Source organism: Malania oleifera, chromosome 2 (genome assembly GCF_029873635.1).
Source record: "Malania oleifera isolate guangnan ecotype guangnan chromosome 2, ASM2987363v1, whole genome shotgun sequence".
NCBI lineage: Eukaryota > Viridiplantae > Streptophyta > Magnoliopsida > Santalales > Ximeniaceae > Malania > Malania oleifera.
This window is the reverse complement of record NC_080418.1, coordinates 13,234,969-13,260,071: the sequence shown is the minus strand read 5'-3', so window position 1 is coordinate 13,260,071 and position 25,103 is coordinate 13,234,969. Positions and strand designations below refer to the sequence as shown.

Here is a 25,103-nt window from a genome sequence, read left to right as displayed (position 1 = left end):
ATACACCAAGTTGTATGGGCTTTAAGTTCTTCCCGACTTCCATTTTACCTTTCCCTTATGTGTGTGTTAAGTTATAAACCTGCTTAAGCACTGAATGCACACATAAGATACTTGTGTTTTGTCATTATTAAAATAGGGATCAGACTCAAAAAGTCAACAAAATTAAATAGATGTATTGTTTTATAAAAGTTAAGTTTTTGTTCAGATATTAATAAATAAAATAAATGACTAAATGAGTATTGAATTTTGGTGAAATGTTAGATAAAAAAATTAAAATAAATAAATTATAGTTTTAAGCAGGTGTTTAATGGGTACTCGTCTATGACCTGTTTAATAAATGGTTTAATAAACGGACATATTTAGATTTATAAGTTATTTACCCGTTAATAAATGGGTTAACTCAAATCCAAACCCATTTAACCCAAACCCATTGATGACCTGCTCAAACCTAACCCATGAACCTAATTTTTTGTTGCAAGTATTCCTGTAAATTGGTTAATTACCTTGTCTTAAAAAATAATGGGTGTATTTGTTTCCTTGGTCTCCATTAAAATAGGGGGAATAGTAAAGTTTCAAGGTGGTTGACTTTGAGAGTGGATAGGACCTTTGTCCAACTACTATAAAAATTAGTTTACACTTTCTTTTCCCTTTTTTCCTTTGATTTTATTACTTTATATTTGTATATTTACTTGATTTATTTAAATTATTTTAAATTTGATACCAAGTACTTTAATTTTTATTAAACTCAATTCACCCCCCTTTTGGGGTTGTCACTTTGGTCCCTACATGACATCTCTTCTTACGTTTGTTTTGTACAGAAGAATCTAATGTGATAAACATGTTCACGTTCCTAGTGAATGAAAGGATTCCCATAAAATATGAGCATCATATTCCCATCTCCCTATTTCATGAGAATACTATTTCAATAGGAATCCTAATTTTTGAATCAAATTGCTCTCACTATTTTGACTTTTGGACAATAATGCCCCTATAAAAATAATATAATATAATTATATTATTATATTAAAATAATGAGTTAATAATAAACTATAATTAAATATTTTAAATTAGCATAAATATTAATAGTTTAATTAGAAAATATATATACCATGTTAACTAAAATATTAAATAAAATTTTAATTTAATTTAATTAATTTTTAATTAGGAAATAATTAAAATTTTTATTATAAATATTAAAATATTAATAAAAAGTTTAATTAATTTTTTAATTAGACAATATTCAAAGATCCTACTAAAAGTATTGATATTTATGTTAATTAACATTTCAATAGACATTTTAAATTTAATAACAAACATTGTATTACTATTTTAGAAAAAATTAGCATATAGTTAATATTTAGACACTATGTTGCCCTCAAGTATTTTGATTTTTATTTAAATTTAATTAATTTTTAATTAGGAAATAATTAAAAATTTTATTATAAATATTAAATTTTTAATGAAAAATTTAATTAATTTTTTAATTAGACAATATTTAAAATTTCTATTAAAAGTATTGATATTTATGTTAATAAACATTTTAATTGACATTTTAAATTTAATAAAAAATATTATATTATTATTTCATAAAAAATTAGCATATAGTTAACATTGAGACACTATACTACTCTCAAGTATTTTGGTTAACTGATTTTTAAATGTTAGATGTTTTAAATTTATAATCACCGAAAATTTTAGCGTCCAAAAATAAATTTATTCTTCTTATATTTGTTACACACATATCAAGAGTATAATAGTAAGTTTCTTGCCCCCATGAGCATGGTGCGGTGGAAAGACATCAGCACGTAAGAAGGAGCATCGGGGGTTCAATTCCAAGTAGATACACTCACGGAACCAGTGATGCCTGTGGATGGTGAGAATTTACTCTGTGAGTCAGCGGAGACCGTTGATGGTGAGAGGTATCTGTGAGCCAACGGAGACCATGGATGGTAATGGAGATGTGTCCCGGGGGTCGGGTTGGCCGAACGTCCAACTGATGCACGGAAATCGTGTTCGCATTTCGGACTTTACCTGATCAGCGAGACATAGGGGGAGGACGCTGATCCGTAGGTTTGGTGCCACACCAGGGATCTGAAGGGCTTGTTGATGGTTGGAATTCCTATGTAATAAAAAAAAAAATAGTAAGTTTCTTAAAATATTTTTAAAGATTGCCACATTGAACCAAAATTGACGCAGAAATTCTTTGTACATTTTTAGGAATCTTTAAGGCTCCATTTGGAACTTAAGAAATATTAGGAAAAGGAGAAAAAAAAAATCAAGAAATCCATATTTTTATATTTGATTATCGAGGAGAGTGTTTGATATATCCTAAATATATTAGGGTCAAACATTCAATTTGCAGCATTAAAACACATCCACAATCAAGGCCACCATCGCTCAAGGACAGCTGCCCTAAAGGGGTCAATCTCATATAAGCCAGAGCAATCCATGTTCGCGCCACAGACAAATGTTGTCAACTCCATAATGACCAGAGCGATTCACGCCCGTGCCATAACTCGCTAATAAATGGCCATACACCATTGGGTCAACTTTTGACATTATAAATAGGGACTTGGGCGAGAGGCCAAGGTAAGTCATTTTTAACCCACTTTATTATTGCATTCAATCTCATTGAAATATTCCCTTATTTAGGCATCGGAGTGATCCCTCGGAATATATCCCGGGTCCTCCAAGTCTATTTTGTTTTCACCCTTTTTAGGTCATCGGAAGTCGAAGAGCAATGTTGCAGGTCCCAACCATTTTTATCCCGCAACAGTGTTCAATATATTTGCATGAAAAAAAAAATTAAATAATAATTTATCCAGGCACATAAAATATATAGTTTTTTTTTTTAAATAATGGTGTCCAAAATTCTTTGAACACTCAACTAATCCATTGGAATAATGAGTCTGCCATTCTATTCTTCTCGACTTAAATACCAAGATATTATCTTTAAATGAAAACCCAAAACTCCCAAGATTTGAAACTAAAAATTTAGAAATAAATAATATTTTTTATAATTATCTGAAATGAAAAATAAAATTATTTTCCCAAATGAATAATGGCAAAACTTTTATTGTTTCCACTTATTTATTTATTTATTTTCGCATAGATGTTGCACAACTAAAAAAAAAAAGTAGCCCCTTTTAACTGTTGCAATTTTAAAAATAAGACATCTCTTCTCACTTTTGTTTTGAGCATATGAATCTAATGTGATAAACATGTTCACATTTCCGTGTGAATGAAATGATTTCCATAAAATATGGGCATCCTATTCCCACCTCCCCTCTTGTGTAAGGAATCCTACTTTTTGAATCAAATTGCTCTCACTATTTGAACTTTGGAACAATAATGCCCCTATAAAAATAATACAATATAATCGTATTATTATATAAATAAAGAATTATTAAAAAGCTAAAAGTAAAAATTTTAAATTAGCATAAATATTAATATTTTAATTAGAAAAAATATATATAAGATGTTAATTAAAGATATTAAATAAAATTGTAATTGAAGTTTAATTAATTTTTAATTAGGAAATAATTAAATTTTTTATTATAAATATTAAAATTTTAATAAAAAAATTAATTAGTTTTTTAATTATACAATATTCAAAGTTTCTATTAAAAGTATTGATATTTATGTTAATTAATATTTTAATTGAAATTTTAAATTTAATAACAAACATTATATTATTATTTTATAAAAAAATTAGCATATAATTAATACTGAGACACTATATTGCTGTTGGTCAACCGAATGTTAGATGTTTTAAATTTATAATCATTGAAAATTTTAGGGTATAAATTCACTTAAGTGCATATTCTTAATGAATTTTAGTGTCCACAAATAAATTTATTCTACTTATATTTATTATACATATATCAAGAGTATAATAGTCATTTTCTTAGAATATTTGTTAAGATTGCTACATTGAACTAAAACTGACGTAGAAATTTTTTATACGTTTTTAGAATCTTTAAGGCTCTTTTTGGAATTGAAAAAATATTAAAAAAAGAAAAAAAATCAAGGAACCCATATTATTATATTTGATTATCAATAAAAATGAGAGAAAAAAAAATAAACCAAAATTTTTAACAAAAAAATAATGTGATATTTAGTTTTTCTTAATTTTTAGTCATATTAAAATAAATTTTTATTTTTAATAGTATTTAATTGAAAAAAGAAAATATAAAAGAGGATGAGTTTTTTCTTTATTTTTCTTTTTTCTCAAGTAAAATTTTTTATGCAAATGAATTCTAAACGTGAACCAAATAAAAATATTTTTATTACATCTAATTTTAAGAAATGGAATTTTGAAAAACTTTAATTAATGGGAGTATTTTTAATACCGTCGACTGAACGCCTACCAAGTGTAGTTTGAGTTGCAGTTTACACTTCAGCCGTTGGTTTGGGAGCAAAACTGTCTTCCTTGCGATTCAAAGCTCATGCCTGCCCAGTTCGTATGCGCGTACTGCCGCCAAGAAGGTGAATCCGTTGGCTTCTCTCGCCTAAGCATCAAGACCAGTCTCCCTAAAACCATATCCTAGTTAATTTGTTACCAAGGAGCTTATGATGGATGCCGATGGCTCATCTCGAAGGACTCCAGAAGCATCGCGCTCTGTCTCTGCTCAAGACCCCAGATTCAATCAGAACCCTGTACCATCTGAAGGCTCTCCTCGCGTGTCTTCTTCGCGCCGGTCTTCACCAGAGCAGCTTTGCTGTTGGCAACTTCGTCGCCCATTGTTCAGCACTGGGGTTCATGGATTACGCAGCCTGCCTGTTCGACCAAATGCTCGAACCAAACTCCTTCGTTTGGAACACCATGATTCGGGGTTTCCAGCAAAATCACGAACCCAGAAAGGCTCTTCTCTTTTTTGATCGGATGAGGTTGCGGGATGTTCGGCCCGATTGCTTCACATTCCCTTTTGTGGTGAGGGCTTGTGCTGATACAAAGGAGATTTATAAAGGAATGTGCGTTCATGGTCAGTCGTTTAAGGTTGGTCTAGAGTTCGATGTTTTTGTAGGCACCAGCTTGATTGATTTTTATGGTGCTTTCGAGGATATGAAGGCTGCCCTGCAGGTGTTTGATGGAATGTCCGTGAAGGATACAGTGGCGTGGACCATTGTATTAGGTTTGTATGTGAATCAGTTTGGTGATATGGAAACTGCTCGTAGGTTGTTCGAAGAAATGCCCCTTAAGGATCTTGTGGCTTGGAATACAATAATTGGGGGTTATGTGAAAGTTGGGAACATTGAGCTTGCTAAGATGTTATTTGATCAAGCACCCAGTAAGGATTTATTGATGTACAATACATTATTAAGTGGCTACGCAAAACATGGTGAAGTCGATGTTTTGCTTCGTTTCTTTCGTGATATGCCTCTAAGAGATTTGGTGTCTTGGAACTCAGTAATTGGAGGGCTCGTGCATAATAGACGGATTAACGAAGCTGTTGCATACTTTCAACAGATGCAAATGGAGAATGTCAATCCTAATGAGGTGACACTAGTGACTATTCTTTCTGCTTGTTCCCAAGTGGGAGGGTTAGATATTGGAAGATGGCTTCATTCATACATTGATAGAAATAAACTTGAGTGGAACATAGTGGTCGGGACTGCTTTGGTGGACATGTATTCGAAATGTGGTGATTTGGAGAGTGCTGAATATATATTTAATAAAATGTTGGATCGTGATGTTGTTGCTTGGAATGCAATGATTATGGGGTTTTCCATGAATGGGCAGAGCAAAAGCGCATTAGAGTTCTTCTATAGAATGAGAAAGGAAGCTGTGGATCCCAATGATGTTACAATTCTTGGGGTCTTGTGTGCTTGCACTCATGCAGGATTGGTAGACGAAGGGCAGAAGTGTTTTGATAGTATGCCCCATGAGCTAGGCTTAACACCCAAACTAGAGCATTATGGTTGCATGGTTGATCTTCTTGGTCGAGCAGGCTTGCTAAATGAAGCCTACGAGTTGATCCAAACTATGCCTCTTGTGCCACATATTGGGGTCTGGGGGGCTTTGCTTGGGGCTTGTAAGATCCATGGCAATGTAGAACTTGCAGAAAGCGCAATCGAAAAATTGATCCAGCTTGATCATGAAGATGGGGGTTACCTGGCAATAATGTCCAATATTTATGCTAATGCTGGTAGGTGGGATGACGTTGCTAAGGTTAGGAAATTGATGAGGGACAAAGGGATTGGTAAGTTATGGGGTTGTAGCTCCATAGAGATCAATGGGGAGATTCATGAGTTTGGGGTACAGCAAAGGATTCACCCTAGAATAAAAGAAATCCACACCATGATAGATGAAATCTCCAAGCATTTAAGGATGGCTGGCCATATTGCAAGCACAAATGAAGTGTTTTTTGATTTGGAGGAAGAAGAAAAAGAGAAGGCATTATATTTTCACAGTGAGAAAATGGCCGTTGCCTTTGGACTTATTGCCACCGATAAGGGCACTGTGATTCGGATAGTGAAGAACTTGCGAATTTGTGCTGATTGCCATGGGGCTATGAAGCTAATTTCGAAGATCTATGAAAGAGATATAGTAGTCAGGGATCGAAATAGGTTCCACCATTTCAAGGAGGGTTCTTGTTCTTGTGGGGATTATTGGTGACTCCAGTTTTAACGTCAGAAAACTAGAATGAGGACCTGTAGGAAATCCAGTCATACACCAAAAAGGCAGGCAACCTGGCATGCATCTTCCAGAGCTAGTTTCTGTTTCAAAGCTGACTCCAACTTTGTCCTAATCATGGTTGATTACTTGTGACAAATCTCTAACAAGCAGAGACCGTACAAGCTTCCAAAACAAAACTCGATAAATCCATCTTCAGGTGTCAATTCAAATGCACCGAAGGGAAAGCGCAAGTGTGTGGCAGCAAAGCCAATTGAAATTAATTGTGCTGATCATTATTGAGCGGAGTAGAATGACCACCTTGAAAACTGGGATTTTGCATTTGTCCATTAAAGGTTTGAAAGTGAGATTTGAAACATTGTGTCATGCTTTTTTCTCCACATGTAAAATTAAAAAGAAGGCATGTAAAGGAAGAAAAATTGCTGCATCATCAAACAAAATGCAGAGTAATGGTTTTTGAGGACCGGTTTCTGTGGCATGGACTGCTGTTTTTTAAAGTTTTTCATATTTTGTTTGGGAGGTTCAAACTCATGAATAAATTTGGGTCTGAATTAAGAGATTGAGCATTAAATCATGCTTTCACTTTAATTAGTACTTCATCCACTTTACACTTGTCATGCAAGTGCTGTTTGATTCGAAGTATAGAAATCGTCATATCTAAACTGAAAATGGAATACCTATCTCATAGAAATATTTTTTCTTGGGTTTGCATTATGAGATTTGATGAATATACACATAATACCCGTATCAACATTTGACTCACAACAACGACAAGCCTTGAGTCCCATTAGGTGAGGTTGACTGCACAAATCCTTTTACGCCAATTCACTTTATTGAGAGTGCTTTTCTCTATTAGATTAACGACTATTAATTTTTTTTCCTACTATCTCATTTTAAGTTATTTTAGATCTATCTTTATCTCTTTTCATGCCAAAAATAATAATAAGTTACTTTTCCTTACAAATGCTCTATTAGACTTTTGAGTTTTAAATGCTTAAACTATCTAAGCTGCATCTCCTTTATCTTATTTTCAACTAGTGCTATGTTTAAATTATAACGTATATATTTGTTTTTTACTTTATATTTTAATGTTATACTACTCATCCACTTTTAACATTCACTTTTCAACAATTTTTACTCTTTTTTTTTTTGGATTACGCACCGGGTATCCACGTGTTTGTTTTACGATCCACGTGACTAATCTTGCGCCTCTTGAAGTTGACCCCACAACTTCAAAGGGATGGTAAATTCGGAAGTCCAGGGAAGGAAATAAGCCCAAGAGAGTTTGAACACCTGATCTCGTAAGAGGCACTCGCGTAGTCCGTACTACCACCTGAACCAGACCCTGAGGGTAATTTTTACTCATTATACGTATTTTTAGTTGCTCAACATTCCAAACCATAAAACATGAATCATGTCAACATTTGATTTGACTTGGAAATTGTAACAAATATTTTAAGAAGATTAATTACTCGTATATCCTTGATTTGTGTGTGGACACTATATGAATAATAAACATATATATATATATATATATATATATATATATATATATATTGTTAGTACAAAAACCCATTAAAAATATTTAAAAATTAAATCTACGTCCTAAAGATGTCAACCATGGTACAATGCATGCGGTCTTAAAACTTCAATGACTACGTTATACTATAATAACATAATAATTACTTTAATTAATTTTTATTATTATAATTTATGATAATTAACATTAACAACATGTAGTGATATTACTATTTTGTTCCCCATTGGGAGATGTTGTAAATAGTGGGGCTAGGTTCCTATGTAACTAATTAATCATGAGAGATAGTATGAGATTCTCTGTTCCTAGAAAAAGTAAAGTCACGTCACATTATTATATTTTTTAAATCTAAAATAAATATAAAAATAAGATGTTACTCAAAACTATTTTTTTTAAAAAACTCATAAACCAAACGACACCTCAATAAATGAATTTCTTTTTTTGTGTATATATATAATACATATACAAATTAGCTTAATTTACTTGTAGATAGTGTTATTTAAGCAATTGTTGATGCGTGAAAATCCTAAGATGGATTCAAAATGGAAACAGTTGATCAGATTCATGGATGTGCCGACTAGTCTCAAAACCAAGATGCCCTTCATGATGTTACATATACGTATATGTCCTATTTAAGTCTACTTTCCCCTCTGCACCTCTACCCCTTCTTTATTTCTTTTCTTTGTCTCTCTGTGATAATTCATTAGAAGATGAAGGAAGAGCAGGCGATGAGGAGGAGGCAAGCACGCATGCATGGAGTGATTGGAATGGTGGCGCTGGTGTTTGCATGCGGAGGGGTGATGGCGGCACTGTGGGCGGCCGCCTACTTGCTCAACCAGATGGTTCATCCAAACAACCCCAAACTGAAATCAATGCTGCCGGCGATTGCTGCCCTCGTCGGCGTTTGCCTCGTTGCCGCCTTCTCTTCCCTCTACTGCGCCGCCGCCGTCGGCTGCACCCTACTTACTGCCATCAGACGTTCCACCATTAATTCTGCCACCAACGTTCACGTAGACGCCCCTAACATCATCTTCTCTACTAGTCCCTGTTAATTAACTAGTGATTTTTCTTTATTTCTTTCTTCTTTCTGCCTCTTTTTAGTTTTAATCGATGGACAATTTTATTGGAACTTCGGGTTAGGTCATGCTTTTTTGAATCTAAAGTTTATTTTTTTTGAATATATCTTACATTGGATTTTGTCTTTCAAACACTGAGAGTAGGAATTTTGAAGGTTCCAAGTTTAATTGAGATCAACTTATATAGTGTTTGGAAGTTTTATTCTTTTGAATATATCTTACATTGGATTTTGTCTTTCAAACACTGAGAGTAGGAATTCTTAAGGTTCCAAGTTTAATTGAGATCAACTTATATAGTGTTTGGAAGTTTTATTTTTTTGAATATATCTTACATTGGATTTTGTCTTTCATATACTGAAAGTAGGGATTTTGACGGTTCCAAGTTTAATTGAGATCATTGCAATTCCTTCTTGTGACAAAAATAATTGAGATTATTGCAAAAGCAGAGGTTGTATTTTAATTAAGTGTATAGTTTACCGCATGGTTTATTGTACTTTTGATGTATTGAGCAAACCTATTATTTAGTTCTCGTCTTTGTGCTCACCATAAGATAAAATAGGGTGTTAGTTATATATATATATATTGACACTTACAACCCTTGAGATTTGATAAAAATATAACGACCTTAATTCTTAGGTAGACCTTCCCATGAGATTTCTAAGAAGACACGTTTATTTCACCAAAAACACAAATCTTTTAAGAGACATTTTTTTGATAAATTTCAAAAACAATTTATGACACTTTTAAAACCTAAAAATAAAATCAATGAAAATTTTAAAATTTCTACTTCTTTTTTACCAAACCTGAAAAAAGGTAAGTATCTTTTATCCTACACTGTACAAACCTAAACCCTAATGATTCCTTTAGGAGCATTCTGTAGATTGTCATAGCTTGCAATTAATTGTGACAAAAGGTCGCTCCATCAAGGCATGCATTCAGCTCTGAAGGCATTTTAGCAGTTTGCTTGGCTCTTTTAATATGTAAGTCATCTTTGCATAAAACCTGCTCAGCTTCTGGTTTGGTTCCCAAATTTTTCTTAGGAAAAAAAGACAAGTAAATATTGGTAACATTAACTTAATTATGAGTTTATTATATATTTGATTTCCTTTTTCACTTTCTTGATGATCAAACATGAATAAGTTTACTGTTCAGATTTTCCTTTTCTTCTAAATTCCAAAAGATGACCTAAAATTTTACTTCCAAACCCCACCATGTTAAATACAATAACTACAACTGTACTAAATATAATACTTGCAAATAAAATCATTGGGGGTAATTAATCCACAAAAATTCAGCAACCAGCAGAACTCATGAGTTCTTCCCTGCATTTTTTGAGGAAACCTGCCAACATATCATGCATATATAAACATAGAATTTTGCTATTCATCTAGAAAACACAAGTGATGTAACCTCCAATAATTTTTAAGTATGGGTTCACTTTTTGACACTATCATCAATAAATAAATAAATTAAAAAAACTAGCTGCTGCCTAGGCATCCTAATCCACAAGATATTTTTTCAACATACAACAATGTTAATGCAATGAATTTGAAAAACTGAATGTCATACAAAAATGGGGAAAAAAATATGTTAGAAGCCAAAACTTCAACTCTCAGCTGCTTTTGCAGCATCGACAGGCCACACCATGACTACAGATTAAGGACGTAACAATCATTACAAGCTACAAAAACAGTTGCCAAGAAGTGTCTACACTATCTTTCCTGAATGGGCTTATTAGTTTCTGAAATTATGATTTATGGGATGCATGAATCATTACAGATATGAAGCATAATTTTTAACATGGGGGGTAATCCCAGACCAGACCCTATTGTGTAACATTGTCCAGGAGGATAATGAAGAAAATGAATCATCTATCTGCCATTAATTTAAACCTAGAATGTCCATGCTCTGCAATATCTGCACGTTTGCACGATAAAGAAAATTGTTTCAAGTGCATAAGCAATTGATGCATCACGCAACTGAGCCTGATTGAACTTATGCAGAGAGAGAGAGAGAGAGAGAGAGAGAGAGAGAGAGAGAGAGAGAGAGAGAGAGAGAGAGAGAGAGAGATGTGGTAAGCCAGGATGGTCGATCGTCAGAAGTGCACCAAACTGTATACTAGAATCCATGCAAGCTGGACAACAAAAAAGAAAAGGGTAAGCAAGCCAGTGAAACAGCCAAGACCCCCATTGTTTAACTCCTGTAACACTGGGATTCCTAGACTGGAAAGAAAAATGAAAGTGTCCAAATTACCAAAAAGAGTGTTATAGAAGCAAAAAGTCCCTCTTGAAGTAGGGCTCCATGACCGCCAAATTCTTCTTCATCAATCTTTAGAATCATTGCATAGTAACCATATATAATACCGGAGGATAGCGCCAGGAATCTACAAAGCGAAAAACAGCTTCATATGTTGTAATAAATGATTACTCACTATTATCATGCATTTTCACTTCAGCTTCAGCAAATAAACAGTTCTAATACAACTAGAAAATGGCCCCAACAAAGCACACATGAAATTTTCACAACCAGCAAGGCTGCATTTTGGAATGAGATCTTGCTGCAGGACGCACCACAAGAAATTCACCCCTCAAATATTCAGTTTCTTCCAATGCCAACCTTCAATATGAATGATTACATCTGTATATATAGGGTCCTAAAATCTACTTTTCATAATTAAAATAAATATACTTTCCTAAAATAAATAACTGAAAATAAAATCAATCAAAATCTCCTAAATTTCATGAATAATGAATACAATTTCTATGCTAGAGTCCCTCTCCATGTTAGGCCATTGCTGCCCCCATTTTTCCCACCATAGAAAAGTTTTCATCCTTGAGCATTGACTGCTGGAAGGACTTGGTGCATAGAAACATTGTGGCCCGTACTCCAAATGGATCTGGATATTTGGGGAAAAGCTGGGAATGCAGTTCGTAGAAGAATGAATCCACATTGACGCTCATAGCATTTCCCTGCCCATTTTAAATCACATGATACTGAAAGTCTGAAACTGCCATGCTCTCACAATAACATGTCAAATGAATGGAAGTCACAAAGATAACAATGGAGCTGGAAAGTAACTCCACTCAACACTAAAGCTACATCCACATATGAAGAAACACCATCCTAAACCATGTCCGTTAACCAAATGCCTGCATTGTGTGGGTCCTAAAGAGTTGCAAACCCACCTTACAATGACAAGGGATCAAAATTATTTTGACTCCAGTGTGGCAGCATCCAAAAAAGTGTGCACTGGCTGCTAAGCTCCATTGCAGGCAACAACACTAAGAGCTCATTTAGCTTATGAGAGCTCTGTGCTGGCCTCCCTCAAACCCTAACAAAACTCATACTGCAGGTGACTGTTCACTGTTAACACCACCTCATCACTAAGCTGGCTTCAGTGGTTGTATACATAGTTTCTTTCTGTTCAAGCATCTCTTCCACCACATTCAAATGCTTCTTTTGGGGGCATCAATGGTAACAATGACCCTTCTTGCCACGCTCATAAAACTCCCACTAGTGTTTATTAGGCCAACACAGAGTGCCCATTCTTCTGGTCATTCTTCAGGCAAGCAACTTCATTTTTTCACATCCTCCACATAAGCTGCAGGTCACAGCTTGATCAAATGGAGTAAAAAAATGTTGACTATCGTTGTGCTTTATCCAGATCCCATGTTGTAATCCATCAATCCATTGGACAACTCACTTTCCTCAAACTGGCACCCTGCTATAAATTTGTGAAACTATTTCAAAATCTTTTCCATGCTGGGGAAAAGTGAGTTATCTAAAATAGACTGCCTTATTAGCCACAACGTTTCATTGTCTCGGTTTTGATGATAACAAAATATTTTGCACTAACCACTTTGTGTTTAAAGTTGTAAGTCAATAGGTTAAGCCATTAGGTGTGAAGAATTAAGAGAAGACTTGAAGCTGTTATTTCTTGATCATTTGTATTCATTTCTCTCAAATGTAAAGTGTTTCAATTTTTTATATCTATTAGAATACTATGGACATGGCAGTCAAGAACTTAAACTGGAAAAAAGCAAACAAAAACAGGAAATTGTTCTGAGCTGCTACCAGGGGTGGGCAACCAGCCTATATGGGGTGGTCGACCAGTCCAAGTGGTAGGTTGACCAGCCTAGGCAGAGAGGTCGAGTGATTGACTGGCCGAAGTGAGCAATTGACGGATTCAGCTTTTTAGAGACTCCAATAGTCAATTTTGCAGTCTAACAACTAGTGCCCAGTTGACTAGCTTGAGCAGAGAACCGACTTTGATGGGTAGAAAATGACTAGTTTTGCCCTAAACTCCATAAATATGCTCTATAAGCCCTAGGAACACAAGTGAGCATTTCCATATTGCTTTATCAATTGCTTAAACTCCCTTGTCTCTCTCAATCACTCTTGTGCTCAAAACTTGGTCATCTTAGAACTCTATGAAAACTCTTGTCCTAATCTTTTGAACATTCTTTAAGTGTTAGTTGTGCTTCAAAATGTAAATCTTTCCTTGCGAGATATTCTCTGTTGTAGTTCAAAATTTCTTCATTAATTGGTGACCTTGCCTTTGTCAAAGTAAGGAGCAGTGTAAAATGGTGACCTTGCCACCATTATAGCAACGGTTGCAGTGGAACCTCAAGGTGGTTGGCCTTGAAAGAGTGGCCATAGGATGGAGTGTTTAAATCTTTCTTCCCTACTCTCCTTAATTTAATTGCTTTATTTGTGTGTTTGCTTGATTTGTCTAAATTGCCTTAAATTCAGTAATCAAACACTTAATTTTATTAAACCTAGTTCACCCCAACCATTCTTGGGTTGCCACTTGGCCCAATATACCTAAGCATTGTTAACGGCATGATTTGTGGATGATAACTTATTTTCTTTGGTTCCAAATTTTCAATCTATTGTAGGCTCTTCCAAGTGGTTCCCATGCAATGGTTCAATATTTCACAACCATGTACTTGCTAGCCCCCCCAAGACAAGTAATAGCTAGATTTGCCTAGTATTCAATCCTCACTCCTCTGGTATTTTCCAATTGATTAAACCAACCACACAGATCATCGGTTTGCCTCCTAGTAAAGGTGAAGGTTTAGGTAAAGTGATTTTCATACTGTAGTCAGGTAGATAGGCATGGGACAACTTATAGATGGAACTCTAATGTGTGCTCAGTTGAGATGAACAATAAAGCTAGAAGAGGCACTTGCATTTGCAATCCTCTTTTTTCTGTCACACTACGATATCAAACTGGGACATAATAGTGCTCAATTGTTCGCCCAAATTTGCAAATGTCCGGTCCTGTCAGTCTTGACTCACATTCAATCTTTACATCATAACATGCATATTATCCCCTCAATCATTGAGGTTAGCAACATTGCATTTGCACATGCTCAAACAGGATGTCATTAACCTTTTTTTTCTGCATTCGTTGCACCAAGTTGATTCAATCAAACCAATTTAGACCATGCACTTCAAGTTAAGGGCAGTTTGGCTTGTCTACCCATTTCATGACTTAACTGCTTCAGAGAACTGGTTTAATAAAAATTAATCACTTATCCTTTGTCAATTTTTTCCCATGACCATTGCAAGGCCTCTTTTAATCAAAGGCCAATCAAATGGTGATTGTTAACAAGGGAATTCCACGGCAATTGGTGAGGGGGCTACATTCTCTCCTAAAGATGATGGTGAATCGTTGATGGTTGACTTTGACAATGACATGGGAGAAGGCTGGACAGGCCCTCTCTCAATTTTACCAAGAACGCAGAATGTTCCTATTTCTAGATCATGAATTGGATCACTACAAGGAACATGCTCTAAAATGTGGAATGTTAGGGGTAAACTTACATAAATACATTGGTCAAAAATGTGTAATGACATTTGTATCAAATATCTAAATGTTAAAAAGAGTTTCTTTGGTGACGGAGATTAATAATCATTGGGGGAAAAAAAAAAACACATGTGATAGTACTCCGGTTTTACAAACAACAGCTGTTGAGCTCTCCGATAGCAAATTGAGGCCAAATGGCACTCCAAGAAACTCGCAGGTAAAAACCCTAGAAGTCAAATATTCAATTTCTCAAAATTCCTAAGCTAACCTTTAACAGGATTATACCCACATATAGAGTCCTATAATCTACCTTTTCAATACAAAAAGAAATATACTTTCCTAAATTTCTTGAATGGCAAATATTGATGGATTCCAACCCCTCTACACATCGGCTATTACTACCCAATCAAATATCTTCCTCAAAGCAACAAACTAGGTTATCCAAATTCCCTATATGCCATGATATATTCTTTGCTACAAGCATGTGAGACATTTACTTAAAGGAAACCATCAATCAACATTTAGTAACACCAATAACAACTCTTATGACTTCTAGACAGAGTGAAACACCAGAAGCCACAAGCCATAGAGGTGAATAAATCACACTATTGATGATTGTTCTCTCCTTTAAAATATATAGGTACAGATATAGATGTCTTAGAAAAATACATGCCCTCCTCCGCCCCCTACAAGTGTGGTTTAGGACCTCATGTCCTTACACAAGAAACACAAGCAAAAGAAAAAGCTTCCATACATGAATGCACTGCTCCCCATTGCTGGTGAGGCTTGAAGCTCTTCAGTGCCCATGAAAGCAGGTTGCGCTGCAGGAGGATCCTTCAGAGAAACAAGATGATGAAGGTTATCTGTGCGGATGACGAAGAGGACTGTGATGAGTTCCACTGGTCACATTGGCGATGAGGTGGTGCAGGTCTGCAAGGAAGGAGGATCAATGGTGAACTCCGCTGCCACTGGTGGTAACACAACAGACAGCAAGGGTGCTGTTGTTGAAGGAGGATCAATGGTGAACTTCACGATTAACAGTGAACTTTTCTGTAGCTGACAACAGACAAAAAGGGGGCCATCATTGAGGCGGGAGGATGGATCGGTGGATGATGGGGGCATTAAAGCACCAGGTTGGCTCTTACACCAATTGCAATTGGTGCAGGACCACATCTTCGTCCTCATAGTATAAGGGATAAACCCTCACATGCTGAATACAATTAATTTACAATCACTACCATACCTAATGAAATAATACTATAAAATTTTATGAAAATAGAGAAATTTTCAGAAAAATAATAAATTACAAGATTTCCCCCAAAAAACTTTAAAATCCCAAACATGTTGAATTTGTGTTCTCAAGGCTCAAATTGCATCAATGTGTCACAAATGATGTGAGCAGAAACATCTCAACCAACCCAAAACTTCTCTTAACCATGGAAATGGCAAAAGAAAGAAGGGGGAAAAAAATATTATAAGAAAGCAATATATCTACAAAGTTCTCGAGAAATTCCCCCAATCATCTTCAAAGAATCTAAGGAGTGAATGAAGCAGAGATAAAATAAAGGATCGCCATAATTTAGCTTACTATATACAAATGTTTTGGACAGCAAATGATGTCCATAACATGCAATAATTTCAGATAGAGCTGCACATATCCCTCCATCAATATTAGTATTTTATTCAGTAAACGCATACCCAATCCCTCGAGAGAGTATCCAATCTAATCATGAAAACAATTTGTTAAATTCTTTGCAAATCATCTGTCATTGGGTAAACAGACTTAAACTAACTTGATCATGAAACTTGGCACCAATAGCAATCAAGAGATGCTAAGATGTTTCATGTATCTTCCCTTTCCAAAAATAATAGCTTCTATGAATTTCTAAGAAACTTATACCTTTTAATGTGGCAGTTGAGGTGCATTCCTTGAATGAAATGCAATTTCAAATTTATAACTCCAAACAGTACAAACAAACAGTTTTACATATCGTTTGCAATATGGTGGGAGAGGTAGCCACATTGGTTAGATTCCTATAATCTGCATGATAATTAGTTCAGTGCCAGATCAACAATCATGTATGCAATCTCTTCCATTGCTATTCTGTGAGGAGAAACCACAAGCACTTCTGAAGGCTTTGGGGGCTGGCAATATGTGACCAAGAATACATGAATCAGTTCTTGACTCTTACTATATCTCATTCTAAAATATCAGAGGGTTAACTATGTCTTGTACATTTGCCATCATCAACCATCACTCATCACTTATGCCACACATTCCCTCTCCCTAGACAAGCCATAATTGATCACCTTAATCATCCAATTATAATGATTCTTCACTCTTCAAGCTTAAAGGTATTTCAAAAAGTAAAGGACGTTAGATTGGTACACTAGTTAGAATAGGAAGAGAAGAGAGAAAAAGAAGGCAATCCCAAGAGTTGGGGTTGGATTTTCATGTCTTCAAAAGGCTTTCTAACCTTTTCTTACAGCAACTTGTAATTGGATCATATCACTCCATACAGATGCATTAAGTAATCTTTGTTGCATCAGCCCAAGAACAGCACTATGCAATCAGCAATGCTTGAATTTATGAAGGTTCACTAATGGTGCATAGAATATAAGGCTTCGCATGGTGAACTCTTTTCTAGATCAATCATGAGCATGGATGTAGATGCAAAAAACAGTTCTGGCCCTTATTATAGCCTCTAGTGTATAAATTTTTAATGAGAATTATTCAGCAATTGACAGCTCAAAATATCTTAGACAACTTCTACACCTAAGCACCACAGAAGCGAAACTCCCCTTCCAATTAACCTTAAGACTAGAACTAACTAAAACAATCTCAATGATATGCTTGCGAAAATTAAGTGCTTTAACTCAAGATTACCAGTAACAGATTTTCAAAATATGCCTAGATCAATAACAATCTAAATTTATGGCAGGAAATGTCTTCCAAGAAGGGGAAAAAATGCAAAAATGCATCTAATGATTTCATGTGCGCCATAAAAGGAAAATAAATACCCTTTATGACATGACTTTGTTTTAAGCTATTACAATTATAAAGGCAACCTTTCTTTTTGATGTTCCCTTCATTCTTTCCAAACATGCCCATCATCAAATTCAATAAAAAAGTTACATTGGAACTTGATTTCAAGTTCAAACTTATATTTTAAAATTTCCACTAAACTCTACTTCCCTGCAATCTTTCTACACTATTCTCGTATTATTTTCTGACATTTTCCTAAGATATAATTTGTTGTACCCACACAGTGGGTGCCACTTGCCAAGTATTCTAAGAATTGAGGCTCATAATTATGTTGCTGATCTACGTTAGCTTTTGAGGTAAATCTTCAAAAGCAAGTCCGACACAAACACATCTTACTTTAAATTCACTCCTATAGTTCAACTTATCCATGTGCAATAAAACTGCTGTATTTCAAAATAAGCAACTAGGACAGCAGCAATGCTTACATATTCGTACACAATAAGGCAAAAAAAGTTGACAAATTCGTACAACACACATTCATGTTTAACCAAGATTGCACGCAACTAGATAGGGAATTCAAACAATTGCTTTCATTAGAATAAATCTGGACAGCAATTCTAATGAAGGTCTTACATTTTACAAAGAAATGGTCTATGATCGCATAAGTTGCGGAAAAGGATTCATATAGCCGACCCCCCCTAGTGGTAGTGGCACTTAAGGCTTGGTTTTTTTGTTGTTGTTGTCGTCTTACATTTTACAAAGAACCAATTACGATTATGTAACTCTGCCCAAAATGTAGCACAACACTCATTTATCTTACTCTTTGTTAGCAAAATGGAATAGGAACGGAATGAAATTGCTAATAAATAGGAATGTAATTGTTGAAAATAGAAACTAATGAGATGGTGCTATTCTAAGACAACTATGCAAATGCTGGTGTCATTTCAATTAACATAGAACAGCATAAATATTAGTGAAATTTTGGAGTCATTATTCTTAGTCCATTCCATATGGGTTGGAACAACACCAACTTTTGTGTGGTATTAGATATTTGTATAAAAGAATTGGGAGAGAAAGCGACAATGCAAGAGGATTAGGTGGTGGAGTTTGAAGGGAGAAAATATAGAAAAATTTGTAGATACGATGATCAATGAGGGTAGTTGAATACTAGGGGACAAAGTAGATGTGAACACTATGTGGAATAGAATGGCTAACTCTATTAAAAAGATAGGAAAAGAGGTTTTAGGTGAATCCAAAGGAAGATTCTTGGGTAGCAAAGAAAACTAGTCATGGGATTATGATGTACAAAAAGCCATAAAGACAAAAAGAATTTGATATAAAACATGGCAAAGTTGTCAAAATATAGGAAAATCTTTGAAAAGTGCAAAGAAGCAAAAAAGGTCATTAGTAAAGTTAAACATAGAGCCTTTGATCACTTATATGCTAGATTAGACAGTAGACACTAAAGAAAGGGGAAGAGACATATATAAACTAGCCAGAGCTAGAGAAAGAAAGTGCAAAGACTTAGATAATGTAAAATGTATAAAAGGACAAGAATGATAATTTTTTGGCAAAAAAAAAAAAAAAAAACAACATAAAAGAGAGATTGCAAAGGTACTTTAATAAGTTGTTTAATGAAATCCAAATTGGAAGCTTAAACATAGAAGTAACAAATGAAGAATATACTAAAAACTTGATATTTATTCACAAAATTAGAGTCATTAAAGTTGACATGGCTTTAAAAAAGAGAAGTGGGAAATATATAGGGCCAGATAACATCCCAATTGAAGTTTGAAAATGTCTAGGAGATAAAGGAAGTATATGATTAATCTATTCAATACTATTATTATAACCAGGAAAATACCAAAGGAATGGAGGAAAAGCATGTTAAGACCTATATACAAAACAAAGGTGATATTCAAAACTATAATAATTATAGCACAATTGAACTCATGATTCGTATGATGAAACCGCGGGGAAGAGTAATTGAACAAAGAATAAGAATAGACATGAGGATCTCAGAGAATCAATTTGGTTTAATGCTTGGGAGATCGACAACATGATGTATTTATCTTCTAAGAAGATTAATGGAAAAGTCTAGGGAAAAAGAAGAGGGAGTTACATATGATTTTTATTGATTTAGAGAAAGCATATGATAGAGTACCTAGGAGGTCCTATGGTGGGTTTTAGAAAAGGAGAATGCAGTGGATATACTGATGTTATTAAGGATATGCATGAAAGAGTAACGACTAACATTAGGACAATAGGAGGAGGGTCTAAAGAATTTCCAATCACAATAGGTGTACATCAAGGTTCAACTTGAGCTCCTATATGTTTGCTTTTGTGATTGATGAATTCATAAGGAGCATCTAAAACTGGATCCCATAGTGTATGTTGTTTGCAAATGATACTATTTCGATTGATGAAAGTAGAAGTACATTAGAATTATGGAGAACAATTTTAGGGTTTAGAGATTTTAGGATACGTAGAAATAAATTAAATATATAAAATGTAATTTTAGCCATGTAAGGAGGAGTATTGAAGTAAGATTAAACTTGATAATCAAGCAATCAATAGGATTAGTAGATTCTAATATCTTACATCTATTATGCAAGCAGAAGGAGAAATTGATTAGGACATAGTACATAGAGTTAAAGCATGTTGGATAATATAGAGCAATGCTCCGAGTGTGTTGTGTAACTGTGATCGTAGAATACCATTAAAATTAGAAGGAAAGTTCTATTGGACAGCCAAGACCAACCTTGCTATATGAATTAGAATGTTGAGCAACTAAGAAACAATATATCCAAAAAGTAAAAGTTGTCGAAATACGAATATTAAGGCGGATGAGTGGTATAATATTAAAGGATAAACTAAGGAATGAACAAATTCGCAAAGGCATAGCACCAATAGTGTTAGCCCCAAGGTATCATGAAACTAGTTTTAATGATAACAAACTATTTTGTACTAATGACTTTGTGTTTAAGTTATTTTTAGCAAAATTTCAAGTTATTAAAATTGAAGAAATGAGAAGATTTGAAGACTTTATTTGTTTTATTTGTATCCATTTCTCTCATATTGTAATATTTTTTATTTTGTATATCTCTACGCATATCAAAATCATTACACTAAGGCACTTAAACTGGTAAAAACAAATAAAATTGATAAAATGTTTCGCATTGTCCTACCAAGGCAGTCTACTGGCCAAGAAAGGTGATTGATTGGTCCAAGAAGAATGCTCAGACGGTCGACTACCCATAGTGGCAGGTCAATTGCCCCTAGTGATAGGTTGACCCGCCTAGGCAGAAAACTTGAACAGTTGATTGACCTAGGCAGAAAGCTCAAGCAGTTGACTGGCCTAGGCAAAAAGCTCAAGCAGTTGACTAGCCCAAGAAATTGATTGGCCGGTCTTGCTTTTAGAGACTCCATTAGTCATTTTTTCTCTCTAACGGCTAGTGCTCAATCTAACAACCTATAACACAAGTAGACTGGTCAAAATAAAAAACTAACTCTAGCAGGCAGAAAATGGCTAATTTGATTCCAAACACTATAAATATGCCTCTAAAGCCCAAAAAACATTAGAAAAAATATACCTATATTGAATTTCCAAGTGCCCAAACTCTTTCTTCTCTCTTATATCATTCTTGTGCTTAAAACTAGCTCGTCTTAAGAGAAACATAAAGAACTCTTGTACCATCCTTTGCATATTCCTTAAGAGTTCATTTTTTGTACTTCAAATTGAAAATCAATCCTTGTGAGGATAATTTCTATTGTAAGCAACTAATGTAATTGGTTTCCAAGTAACAAAGGGTGTAATTGATGTCCTTACCACCATTAAAGCAAGATGATTAGTGGAATCTCAAGGTGGTTAGCCTAAAAAGAGTGGGTGTAGGCGAGGATAGCCAAACCAATATAAAAATAGTTTGCATCTCTCTTTTCCTACTATATTTACTTAATTGCATTAATAATTGTGTATTTTCTTAATTTGTTTAATTTTCTTTAAATTTGGTAACAAACATTTAATTTTTATATAACCCAATTCCACCACACCCCCCCTGCCTTTCTTGAGTTGCCTTTAGAACAATAGATAGAAAATAAGCTAAGGGAGGGGCATCTTAAATGGTTTGGAATTTAAAACAGTGTCAAATAATGCACTAGTTAGGAGGAGTGAGCTAGTTACTGTGAATGGTACTAGAAGAAGTAGGGGACTAGGGGTAGACCTAAAATAACTTGAAATGAGGTAAACAACTTTTACATTAGTTAAGGAAAATTCCCTTAATCGTGTGAATTGACAGAAAATTATTCAATTTGCAGACCCAACATAGCAGGACTTAAGGCTGGTTACTGTTGTTGTTGTTTAATTTAGAATAACATTGACCTTTTATGTGCACTATTATAATATGATACAAACTCCAGTCCACCTTGATCCATTCCTCTAACTTAACATAACTTGAGTATGCAAACACTATTTCTAACCACATGAATGAATGTCATAACTCATTAACAATTTAACATATCATTTATGGGTATATCCTATCCTACATCTAATACCTGATTCTAGAGATAACAAAATTTAAGTGAAAATGAAATGTTAAAAAAAAAAAAAAAATCAACAAGAAAAGAGCTGAAAAAAGGTGTGCCTCCAACTTACACAATAATCCATATGCCCCCAACCAAAGGAACAGCGCCCCATAGGAACCCACATAGCAGGGCCACCACTTGCCGAATCCAATGCAACACATCCCCCAACTGATCCTGAAGCACAAAGAGAAGTATATCAATTAGAAGACTTCAAATTATTGCAATAACAGCCCGGAGCATAATTTCAGAGAAGTTGGCACTTCAACACATGATGAAATGACTAATTAGAAACTCAGCCAAAATTTAATAATAATCACATTGGAACTTAATAATAGATTTCGGCCAATTACGTCGTCAATGCATTAATATAACTTTGACCGTCCAACAGTCGTAAAATCATGAAATTTATTGTGAGCCTAGAATCCAAAAAGAAACCACTCCTATTTAAAATCATTGAAATGAATCTAAACTTATTCCCACACTCCTCACCCCAAAAACTTTACCCCTTCCCTTCGAATTGAAACACAACAAAATCCTATTAATTCTTCAGCATATCCCAATCTCGAATCCACCACAGACGCCCTAAATTCGAAGCAATAACACGAAAACGAACAATAGGAAGTCAAATTCTTCACCTTGTCCCAGGAAGCTTCTGGATCAAGCAACTTGGCGAACTTAAACGGAGACAAGTGCCCGTTCTGATGCTGCTGTTGCTGCTGAAGATTTAACTTCAGTGATTTCCCTTCTTTCATGACGAAAATTGGGGAATAATTCACGAGAAAACTTTCAGAACCAGAAACAATAACGAACGATTCCTTACACCGACCGACGGCGAAATGAGATGATTAATGCTGTTAATTGGGGTTTGTACTCGAACAAAAGAGGGAATCAGAGAATGCTAGGGTTTTGAATTCGGCCGCAAGAGGAACAAAGAGAAGACAAACTAGAGCGTGGCTGGAATCGATCAGTGGAAGACAGTAGATACTGGAGCAAGCTGCGCTGTAGATCTGAGGCGGATGGGGGGGATACTTTAGCGCACGAGAGAGAGAGAGAGAGAGAGACGGAGATGGTGTGAAATACGAAAGTAGGAATTGCTTATGAGTATGATTAGGAGTCCAGGTGGACTGCACATGACAGTAATCTTTAACCTCGCCTCGGTCCACGGAACTTTCGGATTGGATCTGGCCCAGCTTTGTCTAGGCCCATTATCAGGCCTTTCCTTTGAATTAAATATTTGGATTTTTTTAATAGAAAACTCTTAATTATGGAAAGGCTTTTTCACAAAAAAAATGATGAAATTGAAAATTAATTGAGTGTAAATTTTTTAAAAAATTTTATAATAATTTTTTTCATAAACAGTGAATTTTTAATTTCATAAAATATATTTTCATTATTTGTATTTATTTTTATATTTTATAAATTATTTTAATTATAATAATTTCAACATATTTATTGAGAAATTTCTTCATAAGTGATATAAACATACTTTGCTAAAATTATTTGATTATAAAAATTTTAAAAATATTGTGTTATTTTATATAATGAATATTAAATTTTTATATTTCTTGAAAATGGCGTTTGAATATGTTTTATTAGTATTTGGAAAACTTTTATTGCTATAAAAAAAATTCTTCTTATTTTATATTTTAGATGCTAACTTATTTAGAATTAAATATTATGGTGAAGACTAAAGAGATTATTAGATTTTATTTATGTAATTGGTAGAATGAGAGTGAAATATTGAGTGGTATTTAGTATTTAAGATAGCATTTAGAAACATGTGTGAATTTAAAACTTAGGGATCTTAATATTTATAAGTCTCTTTAAATGAATTTTTCATGGGACAAACAAATAAAATCATATTTTATTATATATATATATATATAATAATAATGATAATAATAATAAAATTGCATTTAATAATTTATTATACGTTTTTTCACTGATATTGATAATTAATAAAATAATAAAGAGCCACATGGTTTAAGAATGCATTTAGAAGTTTTTTAAGATATGATTACAAACTTTGAGTTTTTAATTAAAAATAATTAATTTAAGATAAATGTAGCACAAAAATTCATGAAATAAAAATGGTATTAGTTACACATGAAATTCCTTTGGCTTTCGATTTTTTTTTTTTTTTCTATTTTCATTGTTTCAAAAATTTGTTTATAAAAAAAATATTTTTTGTTATATGCATTAATTTCAAAAAACAAAGTATATGTTTTATTCAAAAAAATAAAAAGAGTATTGTACAATTTTGTTTTTGATACTGTACAAAGTAAACTTGACTTCAAAAAAATAATAAAAAAAATTAAAAGATCATAAACAATCCAAAAAAAAAAAAACACTTTTAACATTGATGAGTTATTTTAAAAGATTATGTGCACAATAAATAATAATAATTTCTAAATCAGGTTTTACGGCAAGTATATAATTTCAATTAATAATGTTAAATACAAGATTAGCTATTG

At 34.0% G+C, this 25,103-nt stretch overlaps 2 protein-coding genes across 2 annotated transcripts; one reads left to right on the top strand and one right to left on the bottom strand.

Moving 5' to 3' along the window:
• Positions 1-4,362: 4,362 nt before the first annotated feature.
• LOC131149594 (pentatricopeptide repeat-containing protein At1g08070, chloroplastic-like) lies at positions 4,363-7,208 on the top strand. Its single transcript, XM_058100180.1, has one exon. The coding sequence runs from the start codon at positions 4,580-4,582 to the stop codon at positions 6,617-6,619; it is 2,040 nt and encodes a 679-aa protein (XP_057956163.1). The 5' UTR covers positions 4,363-4,579; the 3' UTR covers positions 6,620-7,208.
• Positions 7,209-10,943: 3,735 nt separating this feature from the next.
• Positions 10,944-23,746, bottom strand: LOC131149056 (uncharacterized). The gene is made up of 4 exons (XM_058099109.1): positions 23,265-23,746; positions 22,700-22,803; positions 11,504-11,633; positions 10,944-11,384 (listed from the first exon to the last, which is right to left on the bottom strand). Exons 1-4 carry the CDS (start codon positions 23,379-23,381, stop codon positions 11,346-11,348), a joined length of 390 nt encoding a protein of 129 aa, XP_057955092.1. The 5' UTR covers positions 23,382-23,746; the 3' UTR covers positions 10,944-11,345.
• Positions 23,747-25,103: the final 1,357 nt, after the last annotated feature.

Bases quoted from the DNA above. Each gene is read 5' to 3' on its own strand.
- LOC131149056 (XM_058099109.1), bottom strand. From the start codon at position 23,381: ATGAAAGAAGGGAAATCACTGAAGTTAAATCTTCAGCAGCAACAGCAG. The intron at 11,634-22,699 runs GTAAGTTGGAGG...TTCGCTTTGTAG, and splicing joins GGGGGCATATGGATTATTGT to ATTCCTGGCGCTATCCTCCG. The intron at 11,385-11,503 runs GTAATTTGGACA...TTTGTTGTCCAG, and splicing joins CTTCTATAACACTCTTTTTG to CTTGCATGGATTCTAGTATA.
- LOC131149594 (XM_058100180.1), top strand. From the start codon at position 4,580: ATGCCGATGGCTCATCTCGAAGGACTCCAGAAGCATCGCGCTCTGTCT.